General features: G+C 44.3%; 1 protein-coding gene across 2 annotated transcripts in view; it reads right to left on the reverse strand.

Moving 5' to 3' along the window:
* Window positions 1–26,436, reverse strand: part of RNF25 (ring finger protein 25) — a 111,087-nt gene that overhangs the window by 67,367 nt on the left and 17,284 nt on the right. For both annotated transcript variants that reach the window (XM_030208995.1, XM_030208996.1), the window contains exons 2-3: window positions 17,906–17,980; window positions 7,835–7,937 (exon numbers count right to left, since the gene is read on the reverse strand). In XM_030208995.1, the coding sequence (XP_030064855.1) occupies window positions 7,835–7,937; window positions 17,906–17,980 (178 nt within the window). The remainder of the gene's footprint in view (window positions 1–7,834; window positions 7,938–17,905; window positions 17,981–26,436) is intronic.

Below are 26,436 nucleotides of genomic sequence, written 5' to 3' on the forward strand. Positions count from 1 at the left end.
ACGGCGAGGATATAACAGATTGACATGAAAAGAAACACACCTAAGTGAGAGTGCAGCCTGGAACAAACAGAAATGGGCCTAGGAGAGTGGAGTTGGATTCTAAACCCCGAACAGATTCTGCAGCACCGACTGGCCCAAACCGACTGTCACATTGGGTATCCTGCTGAAGGCAGTGGTGAGATGTGAATGTGTGGACTGATGACCACGTTGCAGCTTTGCAAATCTCCTCAATGGAGGCTGACTTTAAGTGAGCAACTGACACAGCCATGGCTCTAACAATATGAGCCGTGACTTGGTCCTCTAAAGTCAGCCCAGTGAAGGAAATGCAATCTGCTAGCCAATTGAAGATGGTGCGTTTTCCGATGGCAACTCCCATCCAGTTGGGATTAAAAGAAACAAACAGCTGGGCAGACTGTCTATAGGGCTTTGTCCACTCCACGTAAAAGGCCAATGCTCTCTTACAGTCTAAGGTGTGCAACCTGTCTTCACCAGGGCGGGTATGAGGATGGGGAAAAAATGTTGGCAAGACAATTGACTGGTTCAGATGGAACTCAGACACCACCTTTGGAAAGAACTTAGGGTGCGTGCGGAGAACTACTCTGTTGTGATGAAATTTGATATAAGGTGCATGTACTACCAAGGCCTGAAGCTCACTGCCCTACGAGCTGAAGTAACAGCCACCAAGAAAATGACCTTCCAGGTCAAGTACTTCAGATGGCAGGAATTTAGTGGCTCAAAAAGAGCTTTCATTAGTTGGGTGAGAACGACGCTGAGATCCCATGACACTGGTGGAGGTTTGACTGGGGGGCTTTGACAAAAGCAAACCTCTCATGAAGCGAACAACTAAAGGCTGTCCAGAGATAGGCTTACCCTCTACACATTGATGATAAGCACTAATTGCACTAAGGTGAACTCTTACGGAGTTGGTCTTGAGACCAGACTCTAATAAGTGTAGAAGGTATTCAAGCAGGGTCCGTGTAGGACAAGATAAAGGATCTAAGGCCTTGCTGTCACACCAGACGGCAAACCCTCTTCCATTTGAAAGAATAACACTTTTTCATGGAATCTTTCCTGGAAGCAAGCAAGACCTGGGAGATACCCTCTGAAAGACCCAAGGAGTCAACCTCTAAGCTCTCAACATCCAGGCCGTGAGAGCCAGAGACTGGAGGTTGGGATGCCAAAGCGACCCCTCGTTCTGAGAAATGAGGGTCGGAAAACACTCCAATCTCCACGGTTCTTCGGAGGACAACTTCAAAAGTTGAGGAAACCAGATCTGACGAGGCCAGAAGGGTGCAATCAGGATCATTGTTGCCCGGTCTTGCTTGAGTTTCAGCCAAGTCTTCCCTACTAGAGGTATGGGAGGATATGCATACAGAAGGCCTGTCCCCCAATGTAGGAGAAAGGCATCTGACACTAGTCTGTCATGGGTCTGAAGTCTGGAACAGAATTGAGGGACCTTGTGATTGATCTGAGTGGCAAAAAGATCCACCGAGGGGGTGCCCCATGCTCGGAAGATCTTGCGGACTATGCACATATTCAGAGACCACTCGTGAGGCTCAATTATCCTGCTCAGTCTGTCGGCCAGACTGTTGTTACACCTGCCAGATACGTGGCCTGGAGAAACATGCCTTGTCAGTGAGCCCAAAGCCACATCCTGACGGCTTCCTGACACAGAGGGTGAGATCCGGTGCCCCCCTGCTTGTTGGTCTAAAACATAGCAACCTGATTGTCTGTATGAATTAGAATGATTTGATTGGACAACCGACCTCTGAAAGCCTTGAGAGCGTTCCAGATCGCTCGTAATTCCAGGAAGTTGATCTGAAAATCCTTCTCCCGAAGGACCAAGCTCCCTGAGTGTGAAGTCCATTTACATGAGCTCCCCACGCCAGGAGGGATGCATCTGTGGTCAGCACTTTTTGTGGCTGAGGAATTTGGATTGGATGTCCCAAGGTCAAATTGAATCGATTGTTCCACCACTGAAGGGAACTGCAAAAATCGGTGGAGAGATGGATGACATCCTCTAAATCCCCTGTGGCCTGGAATCACTGAGAAGTTAGGGTCCATTGAGCTTATCTCATATGTAGGCGTGCCATGGGAATTACATGAACTGTGGAAGCCATGTGTCCTAATAGTCTCAACATCTGCCGAGCTGTGATCTGTTGAGATGCTCGAGCCATGGACACGAGGGCCAAGAGATTGCCTGCCCTTGCCTGGGGAAGATAAGCTCGAGACGTCCGTGTGTCCAAAAGAGCTCCAAGTTTTAGCACCCGAATGGTCATCCGTATGGACTGTAGAGCACCTGCGTCCGAGGTGCTCTTCACCAGCCAATGGTCGAGATAAGAGAACACATGCACTCCCAGTCCTGCGTAGCGATGCTGCGACAACAGCCAGGCACTTTGTGAAAAACCCTGGGCAAAGATGCGAGGCCAAAGAGCAGTACATAGTACTGAAAGTGCTGAGTTCCCAACCGAAATTGAAGATACTTTCTGTGAGCTGGGAGTATTGAGATGTGAGTATAGGCGTCCTTTAAGTCCAGAGAGCATAGCCAATCATTTTCCTGAATCATGAGAAGAAGGGTGCCCAGGGAAACCATCCTAAACTTTTCTCAGACTATGAAATTGTTCAGGGTCCTCAGGTCTAGGATGGGACGCATCCCCCTGTTTTCTTTTGCACAAGGAAGTACCTGGAATAGAATCCCAGCCCTTCTTCCCCTGGTGGAACGGGTTCAACCTCATTGGCCTTTAGAAGGGTGGTGAGTTCCTCTGCAAGTACCTGCCTGTGCTGGGAGATGTAAGAATGAGCTCCCGGTGGGCAATTTGGAGGTTTGGATATCAGATTGAGGGTGTATCCTAACCGGAGCTATTTGAAGAAACCCACCGTTTTGGAGGTTATGAGGAGGCCACCTTTGGTGAAAAAAATATCAACCTCCCTCTGACCGGCAAGTCCATCCGGCACAGAACACTTTTTCCGAGGCTATGCTGCACTGGAGCCAGTCAAAAGCCTGTCCCTTGCTTTTGCTGGGGAGCCGCAGGGGTCTTAGGTGCACTCCGTTGATGGGAACGAGCGCGCTGGGACTGCGCCTGGACAGGCTGCTGAGAAGCAGTAGTTGACCTACGCCTATTGTAGGAATAAGAAGCACTCCTCTTCCCTCCAAAAAACCTCCTAGATGAGAAGGTGGTAGAAGACGCCGGTGGGAGAGAGAATCCATAGCATCATGGTGCTTCTTGATCTGATCAACCATATCCTCTACTTTTTTGCCAAAAAGGTTATCCCCCCGGCAAGGAACATCCGCTGCTGGGTCTTATGATCCAGGTCAGAGCCGCGCAGCCATGAGAGTCTGCGCAACACTATACCTTGAGCAGCTACTCGGGATGCCACATCAAAAGTGTTGTAAGTACCCCTGGCCAGGAATTTTCGACACGCCTTCTGCTGCCTGACCACCTGGTGGAAAGGTTCGGCGAGCTCCGGAGGAAGTGCTTCAACTAAACTGTACAGTTGCCTCACCGAGTTCCACAAGTGGATGCTCGTGTACAGCTGGTATGTTTGAATCTTGGCTGCGAGCATAGTGGCCTGATACATCTTTCTCCCAAAAGAATCCAAGGTCCTAGACTCTCTGCCTGGGGGCGCCGAGGCATAGTCCCTAGTACTCTTGGCTCTTCTGAGAGCAGAATCCACCCCATGGAATCGTGAGGTAGTTGAGACTTCACCATTACCGGCTCTCCATGGACTCTGTACTGGGACTCAGCTTTTCTGGGGACCACTGGATTAGATAGAGGGAACGACCAGTTTCGCATAAGAACTTCCCTGACTGTGTTATGCAAGAGAGCCGTTGCAACCTCTGTGGGTGGAGAAGGATAATCGAAGACCTCAAGCATCTCAGCCCTGGACTCATCCACAACCTCCGTAGGGAAGGGAATATCCTTAGACATTTCCCGAACAAAGGAGGAAAAAGAAAGACTCTCAGGCGAAGACATCCTTCTATCAATTGGTGGAGTAGGATGAGGGGACCCCATAGGACTCATCTTCAGAAAAGTATCTGGGATCTTCCTCTTCCTCCTGCGAGCACTCATCATTGGTGTCAGACAAAAGCTCTCTAAGAGCAGCCCGAACCCGAGCCTGTCTCGACGTCGAGGAGCGACGGCCTCAAGGGGGATGCCGAGAAGTCAACTCCTGCCTGGACTGCGGTGAAGCTTCCTCCGCCGACGTTGAAGGAGAGTCGACCCGGGTGGCAGCCGACGCTGATGCCACAAGCGACAACGAGGACGGGTACCCCACCACAGGCAAAGGACCAGATGCCACTTCAACAGTTGGTGCAGAAGGCGCAAGCACCCCTGGCACCGAAGTAGACTGGCGCAGCAATCCCTCCAGAAGCTCTCGAAGAAGGGCCCTGATGCGCTCGTCGAGAGCTTCCATTGGAAAAGGCTGGGGGGCCGGTGCAGGTGTCGGAATCTGAGGGGCCTCGAGAGCCGGTACCAGGCTGCCAGAAAACAGACACATTGGCACCTCCTGAATAGAGGGTGAGCGGTCCTCTCGGCGCCAACGCTTCTCAGGTGCTGAATCCCTCGGCTCCCCGGAGCTCTCGGTAATGCGCATGGAAGGAGATCGATGACGGTGCTTCTTAGGCTTCACTCGACACTCATCATCAAGACTCCTCGGTACCGAAGAGGAGGATATGGAATCCTCACGCCTCCTCGGGGCCCTGTCCGACGAAGGTCGATCCCGGGGGGCCTGCATAGCAGGCCTCGAGACGGGTGCAGACCCACTAGATATTGCTGCTCCCAGCGTGATATGGTCGTTCGGCAGCCATTATCTGCGCTCTCAAAGTCGACGCCGCCAAACTCAGTACTGATGCCGAAGGACCGGACCGATCCGCAAAACGTTTTTCACGTTGAGCCTCCCGAGACACTTGGGTACGTTTTTTCATTAAAGAACACAGCTTACAAGCAGCTGGCAAATGATCGGGCCCAAGGCACTGGAGACACCACATGTGGGGGTCAGTACCCGAGATGGTCCGGTTGCACCGAGTACAACGTTTGAAGCTGCTGGGTGTCCTTGATGACATGGATGGAAAAACGGTGGCTGCGAAATTAAAGGACTAGATTGTGCCAATTAAAAAGGCACAAAAAAAGGAAAATAAAACCCGGCTGAGCAACCTAAAAGGTGGCTGCGACGAAAAAAGAAGGAAACAAACTTTAAAATGAAAAAAAAAACTAAAGAAATAAAGGGAAAATTGTTCTTTTTTGTTTTTTAAATTTTTGAAAACACAAACACGGAGAAAGAAAAAAAAGGGAAGCGGTAACGCTAGAAAAAGTCTCCTGGGCCAAAAACCAACACAGCGGAATACCGTGTCACTCCAGACGTGGATGAAAAAGAACTGAGGAGGGCATGCTCACGCCGCGAGCAGAAAGCCGTCCGCGCATGCGTGGTTTGCTCTGCCCGTGCGTCTGTGCGTTCTGGAAGGTTTTTTTGTTTGCTTAGGGATTTGCCGGTCTCCTGGGTCGTCACGGACGACAACCCAATCGTGAGAACAAGCAGCCTGCTTGTCCTCGTAGAATATATTTTTTCACTCAGTATATAGTTAAGCTCTGGAACTCAGTCCTGGAGCAAGTGGTAAAAACAGTTAATGTACTGGGTTTAAAAAAATGTTTGGAAAAGTTCCTGGAGGAAAAGTCCATAAACTCTTACAGTGGGGGAAATAAGTATTTGATCCCTTGCTGATTTTGTAAGTTTGCCCACTGACAAAGACATGAGCAGCCCATAATTGAAGGGTAGGTTATTGGTAACAGTGAGAGATAGCACATCACAAATTAAATCCGGAAAATCACATTGTGGAAAGTATATGAATTTATTTGCATTCTGCAGAGGGAAATAAGTATTTGATCCCCCACCAACCAGTAAGAGATCTGGCCCCTACAGACCAGGTAGATGCTCCAAATCAACTCGTTACCTGCATGACAGACAGCTGTCGGCAATGGTCACCTGTATGAAAGACACCTGTCCACAGACTCAGTGAATCAGTCAGACTCTAACCTCTACAAAATGGCCAAGAGCAAGGAGCTGTCTAAGGATGTCAGGGACAAGATCATACACCTGCACAAGGCTGGAATGGGCTACAAAACCATCAGTAAGACGCTGGGCGAGAAGGAGACAACTGTTGGTGCCATAGTAAGAAAATGGAAGAAGTACAAAATGACTGTCAATCGACAAAGATCTGGGGCTCCACGCAAAATCTCACCTCGTGGGGTATCCTTGATCATGAGGAAGGTTAGAAATCAGCCTACAACTACAAGGGGGGAACTTGTCAATGATCTCAAGGCAGCTGGGACCACTGTCACCACGAAAACCATTGGTAACACATTACGACATAACGGATTGCAATCCTGCAGTGCCCGCAAGGTCCCCCTGCTCCGGAAGGCACATGTGACGGCCCGTCTGAAGTTTGCCAGTGAACACCTGGATGATGCCGAGAGTGATTGGGAGAAGGTGCTGTAGTCAGATGAGACAAAAATTGAGCTCTTTGGCATGAACTCAACTCGCCGTGTTTGGAGGAAGAGAAATGCTGCCTATGACCCAAAGAACACCGTCCCCACTGTCAAGCATGGAGGTGGAAATGTTATGTTTTGGGGGTGTTTCTCTGCTAAGGGCACAGGACTACTTCACCGCATCAATGGGAGAATGGATGGGGCCATGTACCGTACAATTCTGAGTGACAACCTCCTTCCCTCCGCCAGGGCCTTAAAAATGGGTCGTGGCTGGGTCTTCCAGCACGACAATGACCCAAAACATACAGCCAAGGCAACAAAGGAGTGGCTCAGGAAGAAGCACATTAGGGTCATGGAGTGGCCTAGCCAGTCACCAGACCTTAATCCCATTGAAAACTTATGGAGGGAGCTGAAGCTGCGAGTTGCCAAGCGACAGCCCAGAACTCTTAATGATTTAGAGATGATCTGCAAAGAGGAGTGGACCAAAATTCCTCCTGACATGTGTGCAAACCTCATCATCAACTACAGAAGACGTCTGACCGCTGTGCTTGCCAACAAGGGTTTTGCCACCAAGTATTAGGTCTTGTTTGCCAGAGGGATCAAATACTTATTTCCCTCTGCAGAATGCAAATAAATTCATATACTTTCCACAATGTGATTTTCCGGATTTAAATGTGCTATCTCTCACTGTTACCAATAACCTACCCTTCAATTATGGGCTGCTCATGTCTTTGTCAGTGGGCAAACTTACAAAATCAGCAAGGGATCAAATACTTATTTCCCCCACTGTATTAAAGTAGACCTAAGGAAAGTCATAGCTTATCCCTGAGGTTAAGTAGCATGGAATCTTTCTACATTTTGGAACTCTGCCAGGTACTTGTGACTTGGAGTGGCCACTGTTGGAAACAGGTTAATGGGCTAGGTGAACCCTTGGTCTGACCCAGTATGGCAACCCTTATGTTCTTATTCATCCCATTTGACAGAGAAATTTCACACCAATGTTATCAATAATTTCTAATTCAAAAGGAGTATAACGGAAAGATTTTTAAAAATATTTAGATGGTACCTAATACATTCTCTCACTTACCAAGCCCAACTCCCTGTGTATAACATCTTGCCCAGTTGAAAATTACTCCCATACCTTCCCGGCCCATTCTGGAAGACTTTATGCAAATTAGACACCGAAACTGAAAACATATTCTACTTCAGACTTAATTATTATAATAATTCTGACAATACTGCTAAGTGTACAAAAATACTGTTAAGGATATTATGGTATATGTGGATAAATAATTCATATGGCGTGAAAGAACAAAGTCTAACTACAAATGTGAGGGGGATACATAGTATACCTGGAGAGGCACAGTCAGCAGGAGAGAGAACCTCACATACTGGCTTTCTTGGTCATCTGCAGTCGCCGGGTACAGGGTAATGCTGATTTCCCAGGGTTCTAGTCTGGGAAAGAAAAAAGGAAGAGGTCAACACTAACAAAAAGAAATTCTGCCTTCTCCCTGGATACCCATATTCAGTTAAAAATAGAGAAGGAGGGGAAAACTTATCATTTACTGGATCAATTTTGACAATCTCCAAATGGACACCTCAAAGGTAATTACAAGAGAAAATTTGACAGACTTGTTAAAAGAAGAACCACCATAAACTGGGTTTCTACAGGTACAAATAAGTACCTGTACATAATATGTAAGCCGCATTGAACCTGCTATGAGTGGGAAAGCGCGGGGTACAAATGTAAGAAAATTAAACAAAATAATAAAAATATATACGATTGAACTTTAAATAGTTTCAGATTTTTAACATAATGTTTCAACATTTTTATTAATGACAATGCAAAAGAGCCACATCCAACAGTAATAATCCAGAGACAAAATACAGCAACCAACATTACAAACGTTGGAAATTCAAATGTTACATTTTATCATCCAACTTTTAAGTCTTACCCCCTCCCCCCCACCTATATTGCAATAAACATACTGTCAGGGGATTGTGTTCTTATATCCCCAAACAGCACACAAGCATAAATACCAGTTACAAGTATAATCCTAAATTATGTCAAATGTAATTTATTCAAAACAGAATTACATGCTATGGGATGTAGCACTTGAATATAGTCCATTCACACCGAGAGAAACAGTTTTCTTCATGCGATTAGCAGTTCCAGCAGCAGCAAATTATGCAGGTACAGCCTGTCCCACCTAATGCAGAAATATACATTTCTTGCCAATGAGACGTGCTTTACGAATCAACAGGCATTTATTTTCCTGATCCTTCAACATGAAAGGATCCACACTGATCCAAAAGAGCTCCCAAAGGAGAGCAGGTAATTGGCTGTCCCACTACTCATGTTAGGAAACCAAAAAGCTGTTTCCAGAAAAGAAAAATAGATGGGTAACTCCATACCAAAAAGGTGGTCTCACCCTCCTGGCATTTATTACATGCAACCATAGTTGCCATTCTCATATAATAAACCTGGAGACAAGTAACATCTATATATATAAAATCTATATATATAAAAGGCACTTTGAAGCCTCAAGCCGGAAACTTGAGGCGCCCGAGATATCCGGTTTGGCCTGCAGGCTCCAGTCACTGTACCTCCGCCCTCGCGTCAAAACGCGATGATGTTGAGGGCGGGGCGGCCCTCGCATCAAAACGCGATGACGTTGATGGCGGGGCGGCCCTCGCAACCACGTTACTGAGGGACAAAGGGACGAAGAGGAGAGGTGTGCAACTCGGAACGGAGGCACGGAGGGGGTGTCTGCAACTCGGGAGGGAGGGAGGGAGGACAGGGGGGCATTTCTTACTAGTATACCCTAAGAATGATGTGAAATTGGCATTCCCGTAAATCAGCTGAATGTGACATGGATGGAACTGCAGCAATTGCCCTCATGTCCAAAGCAAGTACCAAAACTAATTCTTCCAATTAGTGAGAATAGCTGTATAGTCTATAGGGGCACTTTTCTGTACTAATCTGCTAGGACTAGGGGGCATGCAATGAAGCTACAAAGTGGTAAATTTAGTTTCAACATTTTTTATTGACGACAAGTCAAAATAAACATTTGCACAAAGATGAAGACCATGCAAGAATAACATCTGTCATCAAATTTTAACCATTTAACCCCCCCTTCCCCCCACCCCTTACTATTTAACATATACCAGTTCCCAGAAGAGAAAATAGTGCTACTCATCTACACACAATCCTCAACCAGAAACAAGTTCAAGACCAAGCCCCAAGGAACACACCCAACATAAAAACACATCCAATTCCCAGCAAGCTATTATCAACTCCCTCTCTCCCCCTCCCCCCAAATCCCAAGACGAAACCACGGTGCGTCTCACTGGCAGCTAATGTAAAAGCATCCCTTACACACCAAATAAAGAATACTAAAAAAAAAAATGGGACGCACAATCCATTGCAAGCTATAACTGGAACTAAACGCCTCAATAAATCCCAACACCACATAAGGGCCAATTTCCACCTAAGAGATCTAGGAAAAAAGGGGACCCGAGACAAAAAGATAATCTATACGGGATTGAGAAGCATGAGCTCTACAGAGATGAGTAAAGTCTCTTTCCAAAGAGTGCAAAACGCGCCACACATCTACCAAATCTAAAGCATTGCAGAGCAGCGATAGGGCACCACAACCTCCTCCGGAGCTCCCTGCAACAGGGCCTGACCTATCTATCGAAGGGTCGAACACCAAATTGAAATCTCCCCCAAGGATTATATTCCCATCAATGTAAGGGGTCAACTTTGCAATCAACCATTGAAAGAAGACTTTGTCAAAAACATTTGGGGCATATACATTGCAGAGCACTAGGGGGGCGACCCGCTACTTCCACTGAGGTTAAAATATACCTTCCCTCAGGTCCTACCACAGTAGACTTAGTCAGGATTTGTAACCCTTTCCAGAAAATCATCACTCCCTCTTTTTCACCAACTGCAGGGGCTTCTACCAAAGACCCAACCCACCCTCTTTTAAATTTAGCATGTTCCCCTGAAGATAAATGTGTTTCTTCTATAAAAGCAATATCTGCTTTATGTCTCTGCAAAGCCTACAACACCTTGGTTCTTTTTATAGGGGAGGAAACCCTCCCTACATTCCAAGAAATTATCTTAAGTGATCCCAGAGACCCAAAAATCACACACTGTCAGGATAAAACATTTCTGTTCAAAAAGCGAGGAGGAACGCCCCCCAGCCTCCTTTCCTCTACCCACCCATTAGACTCCTCAAAGGGCACTCTAGCAATCTTCACATAACAAACTCAAAGGTACCTCGCCCCCCCCCCCCCATAACTGCAACCAACTAACCCCTTCCCCCCCCCCACCCCCTAAGAAATCCCCACATATCTTCTGTGAAGTAACACCCCGTGAGCTCCCTCCCCCGCACCCACACGCCAAAAAAAAAAAAAAAAGGAATCTCATGCATAAATTATTCCCCATATAATCCAAGTAATCCCCTATATTAATACATTAGAACATTGTGAAATACATGTACTTTCTCCATAGGGAGAACACAAACCTCCCATAGCCCAGTCCAAAGTAAAGAAAAGAAGAGAAAAGAAAAGCTACACTTCCAACATAGCTACTTCTGTTCCCACTGAGCAACCAGCTGTCACCACCGGGAGGAGAAGAACATCCTCTTCTGCTGGGTCAAATATCCACCAAACGATGGCATCATGAATGAACATCTTACACGGAAGGTCCACATCCTTATGACTCTCAGCCAGTTCCAGTAATGAGTGTGTCTAAATATTTATAAGTTCATCTGAGCAAGGCTGACTGCCATAACCAAACACAGTCTTGCTGACTTTGGGGCATCTTCCTCCACTACCCCAGCTGGAAGGTTCTTACCGCTACACACACATACTCAAAAACAAACAAAAAAAACCTCCATATGTCACAAGCTTACCACATAATGTCAAAATATCAAGATTTTATCTCATATAAATTATTCCCATATGGACAAGTACTGATCTTCATATTACTGTCCTCAACACAGCAGGTCATGTCTGCTCCATAGTGCCCACTTCTTGTCGCGCAAACTTTAAGGCCTCTTCCGCAGTAGTAAAACGTTTTTATGTCCCCTTGTACCAAATCTTTAATCGAGCAGGATATAGCAGAGCAAACTGGACCTTTCTGGAGAATAACAAATTGCAAACTGAATGCTCATCGCCATATGGACACCCCAGCAGAAAAGTCCTGGAAACAGCGAATCGTAGAATTTTCATATTGTAATGGACCTGTCTGCTGAATAGCATGAAAAATGTCCTGTTTATGAGCAAAGTTTAATACCTTGAAAATCACCACCCGAGGACGCGGGTCGTTGGTCTTTCCAGGTCCCAACTGATGGGCGCGCTCCACATGCAAAGGGCCCGCCAAAAGCTGTAACTTTAGTACTTTAGGAAGCCAGCCTTCCAAAACCTCACGCAGTTCCAAATCCTTTACCGTCTCAGGGAGCCCCACCATCCGTATGTTACTCCTCCGTGCCCGATTCTCAAGATCTTCCAATTTGGCCTCCAATTGTTCCACCTTGCGTGTTGTGATACCTCCTGCTGCTGCAATTTATCCTCAACATCAGACAAATGCTGCTGATTGAGGGAAAATTCCGACTGAATAATGCCTAGTTTCTCATCGATTCCCACCAGCTGGTCTGTAATCCTCTGCAATTTTAAATCCACTGAGGCCTCTAACATCATGGAGACCTCCGCGGCCCATGCGGAGCCCACAGATTTCGGGCTCGCACTTTCTCTGTCTGCCATCTTGGGTTCCACTACGTGACTCCGAGTCCCGTCTTTCTTTGCCTGTTTAGACGCCATTCCCAGCCAGCAAGAAGATCCAATCTGTCCCGGCACTCCCCTAGCAGGTAAGCAACCCAAAACTATTCGTTTACCACAAAAATAAAAAATAAAAGTGGTGTATGGGTGAATATTCAATCAGGGGAGACAGGAGCTCAGCCCGGCGACAGCTTCTCTCTTGCCAAGCATCACGTGATCTCCTACAAAGTAGTAAATTTAAAACGAATCGGAGAAACTTTTTCTTCACTCAACGTGTAATTAAGCTCTGGAATTCGCTGCCAGAGAATGTGACAAAGGCGGTAGCTTAGCGGGGTTTAAAAAAAGGTTTGGATGGTTTCCTACAGGAAAAGTCCATAGACCATTATTAAAATGGACTTGGGGAAATTTCACTGCTTATTTCTGGGATAAGTAGCATAAAATGTTTTGTACTTTTTTGGGATCTTGCCAGGTATTTGTGACCTGGATTGGCCACTGTTGGAAACAGGATGCTGGGCTTGATGGACCTTTGGTTTGTTACAGTATGGCAATACATACATACCTATGTACTTTTGAAGGGCCAAAACCGATAGAAGCTCACCAGCCGGAGACTCCAACCACAAACGAGAAGATCTACGATAATGAGTTACCAGCCCTTCCCTCGGAAGGGACTCAATATGATAACTTAACTGAAAATAAGCAAATATATCTGTAGTCTGAATCCAAGTAGTTTGAAGCAATTCTGAAAAAGCCATTAGCTTTCCCTCTGCAGTCAATATCTGGGCTAAACAAGACACTCCTGCCTTTTCCCATCTCACAAAAACAGCCGAGTTTAGTCCCGGGGGGAATTCTACATTCTCATAGAAGGGAAGTAAATCCAAAATATTTGGATTCTGATTCCAAATACATGCCACCCATAAAGAGTGCACAATTATACTTCTAACAAATGATCTTGATAGCGACTGGGTAGGAGTATGGAGAATAAAAAAAAAAAGACCAAGGTGCCAAATATTCTCGTTCTTAATCAAGCAGAGTAAAATCTGAAGCTTCAAAACTCCAGTTTCTGAGATGGCGAAGCAAACAGGCTAGATTATATTTACCTATATCCGGTAGTCATAACACCCCCCCCCCTCCCCATGACCACCTACCATACAGATATCGTAATTGCAATTTAGGTTTCCTACCTTGCCATAAAAAAATGTGTCAATAACCGATTCAACAACTGAAGGTCTTTCTTTAAAAGGCTTAAGCGAGCAGCTGCATCATATATAGCCATGTAGGAAACAACAACATTTTGTACACACTAACTCATCCCATCAAAGAAAGTGGTAAATGTTGCCACTGCTGAAACCTTGCCCTTGATCCCTCAATCAACTGGATACATTATATGTATAAAGCTTAGTGATGTCTGAGGCAAGATAAATGCCTAAATATTTAAAAGCATCCCTGCCCAGCGAAGAGGAAAGGCACCCCCCCATCCCTCCCTCAATGAAGAAGCTGTGGGCAATGCCTCAGATTTCAGAAGATTAACCAACGGCCCGAAAAGTCCTCATATTCCTGAAAACTCTCTAAAAAGGCCCTCAAAGAGGCCTGGGGATCAACTAGATGTACAAGTAAATCATCTGCAAAGGCAGCAATCTTAAAACTAACTTACGCAGCTGCAACCCCTTAATGTCTGAGTTTGAAGTATTTCTCTGATCAAGGGATTGGGAGGCAGAACAAACAGAAGAGGCAATAATGAGCACCCCTATCTCGTACCTCGACAGATCTTCAAGGGCGTCGTGCACAGATCGTTAAAGAAGAGTACCACCAAAGGGTTCATATAGTGGGTACTTACCACCTCCTGAAAAATTCCCCCAATATCATATGATTCTAAAGTTATGTATAGGGCATTCCCTTCTTGCCTCTAAAAGGGGGGAGCTGAACAGAAGAGACTGAAAAAAAGCAAGCCCTTCTGGCAAAGGAAAAACACTTTAGAGTTCAGTTTTTCTCTTTTATAATAATGCTAAAATTTATTACAGTAAATAAATGGTTACAACAAAATTTCTTTTATCCCAGTATTACTGAAAATTGAATTCTTATTTATATCAGTCCAAATTTCAGTATAAGGAAAATAAAATCTCTCTCTCTCTGTTTCCTTTGGAAGCTATCAGATTCTGACGTAGTACAAGAAGTGCTTAGGCAGAATACTCAAAGCTTTATTTTGTCCAATCACTTAATGCCTTATATTTTCTCTCTTATCTGGTATTCTTCAACTTTGACCTCTAAGATCACCTTCACATAATTCTGTTTCTTTGGTATTTTTCTCAAATATTCATCATGTGCCCTTATTAACCTCTGTATAATTATAGTACAGCAAGAGGCCCTCACTGGATGCCCACCGGAAGGGTGGAAGGCCAGATTTTAGGACTCAGGCTGTAAAAATACCAGCTAGGTTTAAAAATCTATGACTGGCTGCGCAAGGACGTGCTTTTCCTGCAAGTTAATATGTGTCCCAGCTTGGGATCCATCCACTGGAATAGTGGTGGGTCAATTTACATACCTTAAACAGCTTAAACTGCTAAAAGGCACTGACTAGGCATAAAAATCTGATGATGGCCTTGTTGCTGAGCACCTGCAGAAGCAGGGCTGCTTGATAAGCCTTATTAGAATTTAGTGTGACATTCAAAAGCAGTGCAAAAGCCAAGATCAAGGAATTGATGGCTAAAATCCTAAAAAGTTTGGTTCAGAACATGGAGTCTGTTGCAGTTAAAATGGCAGCCAGAGTCACAAGATATGGAACTGATCTCTTCATCTTAGAAGAGATGGTTGCACAAGATTAGGAACAGTCCATATTAGGAGTTGGCCATATTAGGAGTTAGTTGCAAGATAGGAAAAAGATTAAGAAACAGGTGGACACCTGACCTGTGGTTAAGATAAAAAAAATCCCTCTCCATAGATTTGTATGGGGACCAAATACTATATAAGAAGTGGGCATCAGAGCTATCGTTGGAACATTTTTCCCCAACGAATCTTCCAACGGCGAAGCTCTGGCCGGTTGAACCCAGAATCTGTCTGATGTCTGTATCAAATTGAAGTCCTGATTTGGGTGAGAATAAAAGCCTATTTCTTTCACTAAACTGTTTCGGTCTCTGTTTCAATCTCTTCTCTTTAAACTGTTTCACAAACACACAAGTAAAATTCTCTCTCACTATTCTCTAGTCTCTGTGTTAATTTCTGTTTCATTTCACACCTTATATCACATAAATAGACTATCTTTTAAACTCTAGTACATCATGTGGGAGAATAGATGCCCTAGGATGTCCTTGGAAATTAGGAGCCAGAAAACAGAGGTCATATTTAAGAGACTTATTATGAGCCTTCTGAAACCCTCTCTCCACCTCCGTGGGCAAGGGTCCTGCGGGGGTCTAGAGAGGGGTAATTAAAAACACCTCCTTCCATCAAATATTTATCACTCGTCCTTCATTGAAAATGTCCCTGTGTTATGTTTTAGAGCCTGTTTGAAGCAAACAAACAGTCACTTGTTAAAGTTTATGGTCCATTACTAGGGCTAAGCAAGCCTGTCTATGGTCTGTGAGAGGACCAAGAAGACACAAGCTAGCAAATTGCCCTACTAGATCATAAATAAGGGAATGTTATATATACAAAGCTGGTTGATTTGCAAAACCAAACAGCTCTATACTAAACAGTTGCAAACAATAAATCCCATCGCACCTTATCAATTCTTGGCATCAAAACTAACAAGGAGCGATGGGATATCTCTGCCAGCCACTACTTCTAATGATGTTCAAATACGTTGAAGATTTCGAACAGGATAGCAAACTTTTACAAACCCAGCCTGTGGTTCAGCTAGTATATTAGGCAAAACCCGTGAAAGTCAATTAGCCATAATTCTGGCCAATAGTTTCATCTCCATGGGTAGCAATGAGATTGGCCTATAGGATTCTACTTTAGTCAAATCACAATCCGGCTTAGTTAAGGCCAAGATCTGAGACATCAGAAGACTATCTGGTAGCAAATGCTCCTGTACCATGGCATTAAAAGCAGCCATAAGAGGGGATCCAATCTCCCCTTTCAAGATTTTATAAAACTCTGTCCATAAGCCATCCATAACAGATGCCATGCTTTTATTGCGAAATTGCGAGTATAACTTCATCTCCCAAGATCAGAGCGTTTAACATGTCGCTCTCCCTCTCTGCCACCCTCAGAAGTTTGAAAGCCTCCAAGTACATAGAACTTTCAAGTCCTAAGTCAGGAGGAATAGCATATAAATTGGCATAAAAATCCTGAAACTCTGTAAAATTTCCACATCACTATGTATTAATTGCCCCGAGGAATTCCGAAGTGCAGTGACCCTATGTAGTCCACCCTTATGTTTGACCAACCTCACTAAAAGTGCCCCTGCTTTGTTGCCAAATCTATACAGTTGATATATAAAATAGGCTAAAGACTTCTTAGCTCTCTGGTGCCTTTTGAGAACTTATTTAGCATGATTAGCTGACATAGCAGCCCTACTATATTGTCTCCGTTCATTCATATGTTGCTGATAAGGAAACATGTGACTTTGCTGGCAAATACAGCAGGAGTAGCAATTTTGAAAGGATATGTGTTGAAAAACAGCAGCATCATGCAGCAACTGATACATATAAGTGGAAGCAGCAATTTTGGAACATCCATGTATCAGCATCAGCACGTGTATGTAGAATTGCCCGATTTCACAACACTGCACATAAAAGGCAGCAATAATGCCACCATTAAAAAAAATTCATCCAGAAATAAAACATGGGAAATTAAGAATTATTCCTGTATCAAAAAACCACGAAGGAGTAGAGTACCTCTATGTCATACTGACAAAATCGAACCTCATAAATGCTCATATGTAGTACTCTTAAATAAACTCCAAATCAAGCTAATGCTTTATAAACGAAAACTAATATGGAAGGAAAAACGCCTCAGACTCACCACTACATTTATCCCTGGATTCTATATACGGCGACTAAATTTGCACATGCAAATCAGCGCGTATTGCCAATTTGCGCACAAATTTATTGATGAGCCAATCAGCGCCAATAACTGGCTAACAATTATTGGTGTTAATCTGGCCTTGAGATTTACATGTACTTCTTATTCTATAACTATGTGTGCAGAAACTCTATAGTGCTTAAATTCAAAGGTGGCACAGCCAGGGCATTTTGGGGGGACGTTCCCAGAATTTACACACACTATTATAGAATGGACCTGATTTGAACATTAGGCACCATTTAGGTGCTTAGCTGCTATTCTATAAGGGGTGTGGATCCTTTATAGAATAGCACTGAGTGCTTAAATTGTTTGGTGCCATATACAGAATCTAGGGCTGCATGTTAATCGTGATTAATTGCCCTCCTTCCCTTGCCCGCCCGCATGTACGGTCGGTTCTCCATCTCTCCCTCCCCTCCCAGACCGCCAGCGTGAAGGCACAGGGGGACACAAGAGACAGAGAACAGAGAGAAAACAGGTAGTACAGTAGAAAGTAAGAAAAATAGGCAGACTAGGTAGGTTTGTCTGCCATCATATTCAATGTTAAGATATGCTCACACATATTCCTGGATGACAGATAAAACAACCCAAGTACAGTGTCTTACACCCTGTTTTACCTGCTTCTTCCTCTGGAGATGTGAAGTTCATCTAGGTATATAGACTCTAAAACTTCTACTTCCATAGGAAGAGACCTGATGAGAAACAGTGAGAGACAGACAAGTTAAAGTAAATCATCCCCGCTTAGGTGACAGGCAGGCTATAAATGTAATAAATCTATGCAAATCAGGGCTAAAATCGAGGGGCAATTGTAAAAGAAAATTGAGGGTAGAGCCACCCCATAGTACATCAACAATAATTATTAATATAAGTCATATTTCTAAGTCACACAAGAAGATGCACTGCAGAGTCTGGCCAGAAGCACAGGAGCAGATTGTCCACAACATACCTAAGCAGCCTCTCTGGCCGATTCCTACATATCCAGTCAGCATGCCAAATTTTAAAAAATCATGCTGCAAGCTGCTTAGATTAGCACACAGAACAGAAAGTAGGTAGACACTCTATGCATGAAGACAATGGATTTAATGCTTGTTAAAATTAGCATGCATGCTAACCATATTGGAGATAATTCCATAAGGAACCACCTAGATTTAGGCTGCAAAACACACATAAATGGTATCTTACAGCCTGCAAAGAGGTGGGAAAATGTGGGATACAAATGCAATAAATAAATACCGACTAGCAAAGAAATATATGTCATGTTTTGATGCATCATACTTTGCTAGTGGGCATGCATATAGGAAGTTTGGGTGGAGCGCACAAATATGTGCGTAAATTATAGTATTCTATCATTTATGCATGTTCTGGCTAACTCTATGGACGAATAATAAATTCAAAAACCAAAAACCAAGATAAAGGAATACATAAACTTATAACAAATGGTGGAAAATATCCCACAGACAAAATAAGGGTATTTTGTCTGTGGGATAATTTCCATTTCTTAACTTTAGGGGTGAGCATCTACACCAGCCATTGGGCTGGTATAAAAGTGATCACATGCACATTTAAGACACATTTTCTGCCCCTTGCACTAGTACTCTATAAAGAAAACTTGAAATAGATGCCTGCTTACACTCTTATCCAAGATGTGCTGTTATAGACTTACTCTTATTATGTTAAAAAAAAAAGTCCCCGACATTTAAAAAGTGCTTTGTTTCACATTTAAGGCACTCACACATAAGCTGACACAACTGATCCCAAATCTGTTCTGGGGGATCCCCAGCCAGTTAAGTTTTCAGAATATCCATAATAAATATATATGAGGTAGATCAGTAGGTACAGCCTCTATGTATGTATGGAATTCTATCCCAGCTGTAATCATTGTGATTTTCCTGAAAACCCAAATAGCTGGGGGTCCCCTATGGCACTTTTCTGAACCACTGTGTTAAAAGAAAAGCATTTATAAACAGATATGTAGGTTGCTAATGATCTCATCAGTTATCAGAATATTATTTACTAATGTCACCTCAGCAGAAGTTAAAATTTTAAAGACTCTCATAGGCCAATAAATCTGATTTATCACCACTAAACAAAGTTAATTAAATTACTTATCCACTTAACTCAAACAGATAATTCTGCTGAAATTTACTTAAAGCTGAACTGCTGAATATGTAGGCCTAATCTTAAATAGACGTCAGTAGATAACCCCTGGAATGCCTCCAAGTCAAGGACAGTTGAGCTATTAAGTATACAAACGAAGAAACATTATATGGAAATACTTTCAAAACAAATAGGAGGAAGTATTTTTTCACTCAATGAATAGTTATGCTCTGGAACTCGCTGCTGGAGGATGTAGTAATAGCAGTTAGCGGAGGATGTAGTAATAGCGGTTAGCGTATCTGGGTTAAAAAAGGTTTAGAAAAGTTTGTGGAGGAAAAGTCTATAGTCTGCTATTGAGACAAACATAGGGAAGCCACTGCTTAATCTGGGATTGGTAGCATAGAATGTTGCTACTAATTGGATTTCTGCCAGGTACTTGTGACCTGGAATGGCCACTGTTGGAAATGGAAACAGGATACTGGGCTAAATGGACCATTGGTCCGACTCAGTATGAATATTATGTTCTTAATGTTGAAGAAAATAAAACAAACAAAAAAAAAAAGGAGGTAAAAACCCTCACGATACCGTGAGATATGAAACAAAAAAAGTGAGGAAAAACCAAGTGAGGATACCAAAAAAACACTTTATTGTATTAAAAAATGACCCGACATGGCCGTGTTTCGGCCCTAAGGCCTGCCTCAGGGGTCTTGAACAATCTCGGATGATCAAGTGTATGGACATACACTGGTGAAATTTTACTTAAACGAAGACTTCTTTGGTCTCCTCTCTTCTAGAATATCATATATTCAGTTACCAACTGATTTTGAAATAGCGATGCCAAAAAAAAAAAGCCTCCTCTCTTCTAAAATATCATATGTTCAGTTACCATCCGAGATTGTTCAAGACCCCTGAAGCAGGACTTAGGGCCGAAACACAGCCGTGTCGGGTTGTTTTTTAATACAATAAAGTGTTTTTTGGTATCCTCACTTGGTTTTTCCTCACTTTTTTTGTTTCATATCTTAATGTTGAAGACAAATAAGTGTCCAGAGTTTTCCACTTGCTGGTGAATGTGAAGTGTTGAAGATGAAAGAGTTTTCATATTTTTTATACAGTAAAATCCAGTTCTGATTATATTTAGAAACACCTACTCTCTCTGTCTGAGCGTATATTGGGATCCCTCTAACACATATCTATATAGCAAATCCCTTATAACTGCATATGGTTTATAAGAGGAAAAAGCCTCAACAGACTCCTAGATACAGCTATTCAGCTTTCAATATATGGAGTTCTGTCATCATAGGCAAAAAACCTCTATATTAGACTAATGTTAAGTCTGTCTGACTTCCGTAAATTATATGATCCAGCACTTCGCTTTTAACATTGCTTTTGACTCGTAACCACTTGTAACCACTCGCCTCCACCTACCCTCCTCTCTTCCTTCCCGTTCACATTAATTGATTTGATTTGCTTACTTTATTTATTTTTTGTCTATTAGATTGTAAGCTCTTTGAGCAGGGACTGTCTTTCTTCTATGTTTGTGCAGCGCTGCGTATGCCTTGTAGCGCTATAGAAATGCTAAATAGTAGTAGTAGTAGTAGTAGTAATTATTCAGGTGCTGCGTTCAGACAGCTGCCGTCTTCGTCTTCTCTCTCCACGGCCGAATTTGGCCAAGGTTTCGGTATTACGTCTTGCCTCAGGGTCCATGGGAATCTTGACTTTCGCTACTGTCTGGTCTCCTTTCCGGAAAAGAAAAGAGACCAGACAGTAGTGAAAGTCAAGATTCCCATGGACCTTGAGGCAGGACGTAATACCGAAACCTTGGCCAAAGTCAGCTGAGGAGAAGACGAAGACAGCAGCTGTCTGAACGCAGCACCTGAATAATTACTACTACTACTACTACTACTATTTAGCATTTCTATAGTGCTACAAGGTGTACGCAGCGCTGCACAAACATAGAAGAAAGACAGTCCCTGCTCAAAGAGCTTACAATCTAATAGACAAAAAATAAATAAAGTAAGCAAATCAAATCAATTAATGTGAACGGGAAGGAAGAGAGGAGGGTAGGTGGAGGCGAGTGGTTACAAGTGGTTACGAGTCAAAAGCAATGTTAAAGAGGTGGGCTTTCAGTCTAGATTTAAAGGTGGCCAAGGATGGGGCAAGACATAGGGGCTCAGGAAGTTTATTCCAGGCGTCGGGTGCAGCGAGACAGAAGGCGCGAAGTCTGGAGTTGGCAAGTAGTGGAGAAGGGAACAGATAAGAAGGATTTATCCATGGAGCGGAGTGCACGGGAAGGGGTGTAGGGAAGGACGAGTGTGGAGAGATACTGGGGAGCAGCAGAGTGAATACATTTATAGATTAGTAGAAGAAGTTTGAACAGGATGCGAAAACGGATAGGGAGCCAGTGAAGGGTCTTGAGGAGAGGGGTAGTATGAGTAAAGCGACCCTGGCGGAAGATGAGACGGGCAGCAGAGTTTTGAACCGACTGGAGAGGGGAGAGGTGACTAAGTGGGAGGCCAGCAAGAAGCAGATTGCAGTAGTCTAAACGAGAGGTGACAAGGGTGTGGATGAGGGTTTTGGTAGAGTGCTCGGAAAGAAAGGGGCGGATTTTACAGATGTTGTAAAGAAAGAAACGACAGGTCTTGGCGGTCTGCTGGATATGAGCAGAGAAGGAGAGAGAAGAGTCAAAGATGACCCCAAGGTTTCGAGCTGAGGAGACAGGGAGAATGAGAGAGCCATCAACAGAAATAGAAAACGGGGGGAGCGGGGAGGTGGGTTTGGGGGGGGAAATGAGAAGCTCGGTTTTGGTCATATTTAATTTCAGGTGGCGTTGAGACATCCAGGCAGCAATGTCAGACAAGCACGCTGAAACTTTGGTTTGGATGCAAGGTGAGATATCAGGGGTAGAAAGGTAGATTTGGGAGTCATCAGCATAGAGATGGTAGGAAAAACCATGGGATGAGATTAATGAACCAAGGGAAGAAGTGTAGATAGAAAAGAGGAGGGGACCAAGAACAGAACCCTGAGGTACGCCGACAGGCAGAGGGATAGAAGTAGAAGAGGATCCACCAGAGTGAACACTAAAGGTGCGGAGGGAGAGGTAGGAAGAGAACCAGGAAAGGACAGAGCCCTGGAATCCAAGTGAGGACACGGTATCGAGAAGTATGCTGTGATCGACAGTGTCAAAAGCAGCGGAAAGATCAAGAAGAATGAGGATGGAATATTGACCTCTGGATTTAGCCAGTAATAGGTCATTGGAGACTTTAGTAAGCACAGTTTCGGTTGAGTGGAGAGGGCGAAAACCAGATTGTAGTGGGTCAAGAATAGCATGTGAGGAGAGAAAATCAAGGCAGCGGTGGTGAACAGCACGTTCAAGTAATTTGGAGAGAAAAGGAAGGAGGGAGATGGGTCGGTAATTAGAGGGACAAGTAGGGTCAAGTGAAGGCTTCTTAAGGAGAGGTGTGACCACAGTGTGCTGCTGCGGCTAGGAAAGCGAATAGAATGTTGGGTGTTATTAGGAAGGGTATGGAGTCCAGGTGTGCGGATGTTATAATGCCGTTGTATCGCTCCATGGTGCGACCGCACCTGGAGTATTGTGTTCAGTACTGGTCTCCGTATCTCAAAAAAGATATAGTAGAATTGGAAAAGGTACAGCGAAGGGCGACGAAAATGATAGTGGGGATGGACGACCTTTCCTATGAAGAGAGGCTGAGAAGGCTAGGGCTTTTCAGCTTGGAGAAGAGACGGCTGAGGGGAGATATGATAGAAGTGTATAAAATAATGAGTGGAATGGATCGGGTGGATGTGAAGCGACTGTTCACGCTATCCAAAATACTAGGACTAGAGGGCATGAGTTGAAGCTACAGTGTGGTAAATTTAAAACGAATCGGAGAAAATTTTTCTTCACCCAACGTGTAATTAGACTCTGGAATTCGTTGCCGGAGAACGTGGTACGGGCGGTTAGCTTGACGGAGTTTAAAAAGGGGTTAGATAGATTCCTAAAGGACAAGTCCATAGACCGCTATTAAATGGACTTGGAAAAATTCCGCATTTTTAGGTATAACTTGTCTGGAATGTTTTTACGTTTGGGGAGCGTGCCAGGTGCCCTTGACCTGGATTGGCCACTGTCGGTGACAGGATGCTGGGCTAGATGGACCTTTGGTCTTTCCCAGTATGGCACTACTTATGTACTTATGTACTTATGTTTAAAGGCAGCAGGGACAGTCGCAGTGGAAAGTGAGAGGTTGAGAATGTGACAGATAAAAGGAATAAGAGCAGGAGAGATGGCATTAAGAAGGTGGGTGGGAATGGGATCAGAGGAACAGGTGGTACATTTTGAGGAAGAAAGGAGAAGTGTAGTTTCCTCAATAGTAACTTCAGGAAAGGAGGAAAGGGAATGAGGGGAAGGAGAGAGAGGGGAACGGACTAGTGGAGGGAGAGGTGGTGAGGTAGAGAAAGCAAGGTTTATCTTTTGAACCTTGTTGTGAAAGAATTCAGCAAGGGTCTGAGGAGATAATGAAGGGGGAGTTGGGGGAGGGGGCACCTTGAGGAGAGAGTTCAATGTGGTAAAGAGAAGTCGAGGATTAGAGCCAAGAGAGTTGGTCAGTTGGATATAATAATCCTGTTTGGCACGTAAAAGAGCAGATTGAAAGGAGGTCAGCATGAACTTAGTGTAAGAAATCAGCAAGGGCCCGAGATTTCCGCCAGAGGCGTTCGGCGGAGCGGGTACAGGAACGTAGGTAGCGGATATTAGAAGTCAGCCAAGGTTGGGGTTTTGTACGCCTTACGGGGCGGGTCATCAAAGGTGCAAGAGTGTCTAAGGCAGAGGATAGAGTATTGTTGTAAGAAGAAACAGCCTCGTTGACAGACGTGGATGGTGCCACAGTAGAGAGGAGGTTTGAAACATGGGAGGATAGAGATGAAGGGTCAATATCGTGAAGATTCCTAGATAAATTAGATAGGATAGGACGGGACTGGGAGGGAGGAGATTTAAGTGTGAAAGTTATAAGATGGTGATCAGAGGAGGGATGATCAGAGGCAAGGAAACTAGAAGGTGAACAGTTGGAGGAGAAGATGAGATCAAGACAGTGACCATTTTGATGAGTGGGGGAGGTGGAGCATAGTTGGAGATTAAAGGACGACGTTAAAGCGAGTAACTTGGAAATATAAGAGTTGGAAGGATCATTAGCAGGAATATTGAAGTCACCAAGGATGAGAGAGGGGGAGGAAGGATCATGGAAGAAGGCAAGCCAGGCGTCAAAGTCACTGAGAAAGGATGAAAGGGACTTATCAGGGGGACGATAAATGACCGCTATTCGAAGAGGCAGAGGAGAGAAAAGGCGGATAGAGTGGACTTCAAAGGAGGAAAAACAGTGAGATTGAGGTGGAAGAAGGGGTTGAAATCTGGAGGAGGGAGAGAGAAGTAGTCCAACACCGCCCCCACGGCCAGCAGGGCGAGGAGTATGTGAAAATAGATAACCGCCATGGCACAGGGCTGCGACTGAAGCAGAGTCATCAGGGCAGAGCCAGGTTTCTGTTATGGCGAGCAGATGGAGGTGACGCGAGATAAAGAGGTCCTGGATATAGGGGAGTTTGTTACAGATAGAGCGGGCATTCCATAGGGCGCAAGAGAAGGGCAGAGAAGAGGAGGGGAGTAGAGGAATAGAGATGAGGTTAGAGAGGTCACGGTGAGATCTGTAGAGTAAATAGGATAATAGTTGGTGAGGAGGGCCAGGATTGGGATTGATGTCACCAGCTGAGAGTAAGAGAAGGAGTAAAAGAGAGCGGAGGAGAGTAGGAGAGGTGTGGCCACGAAGGCGTCGAAGGCGAGAGGTATTTAGGTGGAATGGGGAAGGCAAAATGGAGGGAAGAAAGAGACGGAGATTAAAAGCCAAGAGGGAGGAAGAGGGTAGGAGAGAAGGTGAGGTGATGAAGTCAATGGATGGGAAGTGAGTTCCTGTAGCGGAGAGAGGTAGGGGGTGAGGGAAAAGATTAGGAAGGGACAGAGCTAGGAAGAGAATGTGAATAGGGGCCATAAACGATTAAGGTACTTTAGCAACTGGAAAAAGATTAGATACAAAGAGAAAAATGCCCTGCGCGCCGTTAGGCGCGCGGCACCTAGAGCGGAGGCCCTGAGTGGATCGGGGTGGACCTGGGTGTCACCCCGGAGAAGGCTGTAAGGATATGCAGATGAGCTGCAAGTCCTCCACAGCACCTGAAAGGCAGCCAGTGGTAGAGGTGGGCACCTCTGAGCTGAGGAAAGGCTTACCAGGGGTTAGGCCGAAGCCAGCATTCCTCCCCCTGAGGGTCGCCTGATCCTAGCCAAAAATTTACGGAATTCAGACAGAAAGTCTAGCCTAATATAGAGGGGTTTTTTTTTGCCTAGGATGACAGATAGAACTCCATATATTGAAAGCTGAACAGCTGTATCTAGGAGTCTGTTGAGGCTTTTTCCTCTTATAAACCATATGCAGTTATAAGGGATTTGCTATATAGATATCTGATTATATTTAGAACAGTAATCAAAAAATCAAATAAGGATTTACCTTTTTCTGATAAAAAAAAAAATGGCAGCACAGCAGATTTCTAGATATATATTTTGAGGAGAGATGATTAGATATCCTATAGTATGCGCCAAAATGTCTGGCCAAAAGACATGCACTTAATGCACTCATACAGATGGTGCATTAGAAGACCAATTTTGCTGTGGCAAGACCAGGAGTAAGAGCCACAAAAATTTGGATTTCCTAGGAGTCCAAAGATCTCTATGATACATGAAATACATTGATTGAGTGATGGATGAAGAAAATGTTGCGCTTGAACCAAAAGACCAAATAGTTCTCCATGGAGAGTCTGAAATAGAGTCCTCTAGGTCTTTTCCCCATACTTTCTGGGTGCCATTGAATGCATGTTGAAAACTTGATTGAAATATTTTGTAAAAGACTGAGGCACGATGTGACACTGAACAGAGATTAAACAGGGACCCATGATGAAATTATCAAGGGAACTAGCTTGACTTATTAGAGAAAAGTTCCAATTTGTGTTTTTAAGAGCA

Source organism: Microcaecilia unicolor, chromosome 7 (genome assembly GCF_901765095.1).
Source record: "Microcaecilia unicolor chromosome 7, aMicUni1.1, whole genome shotgun sequence".
Lineage (NCBI taxonomy): Eukaryota > Metazoa > Chordata > Amphibia > Gymnophiona > Siphonopidae > Microcaecilia > Microcaecilia unicolor.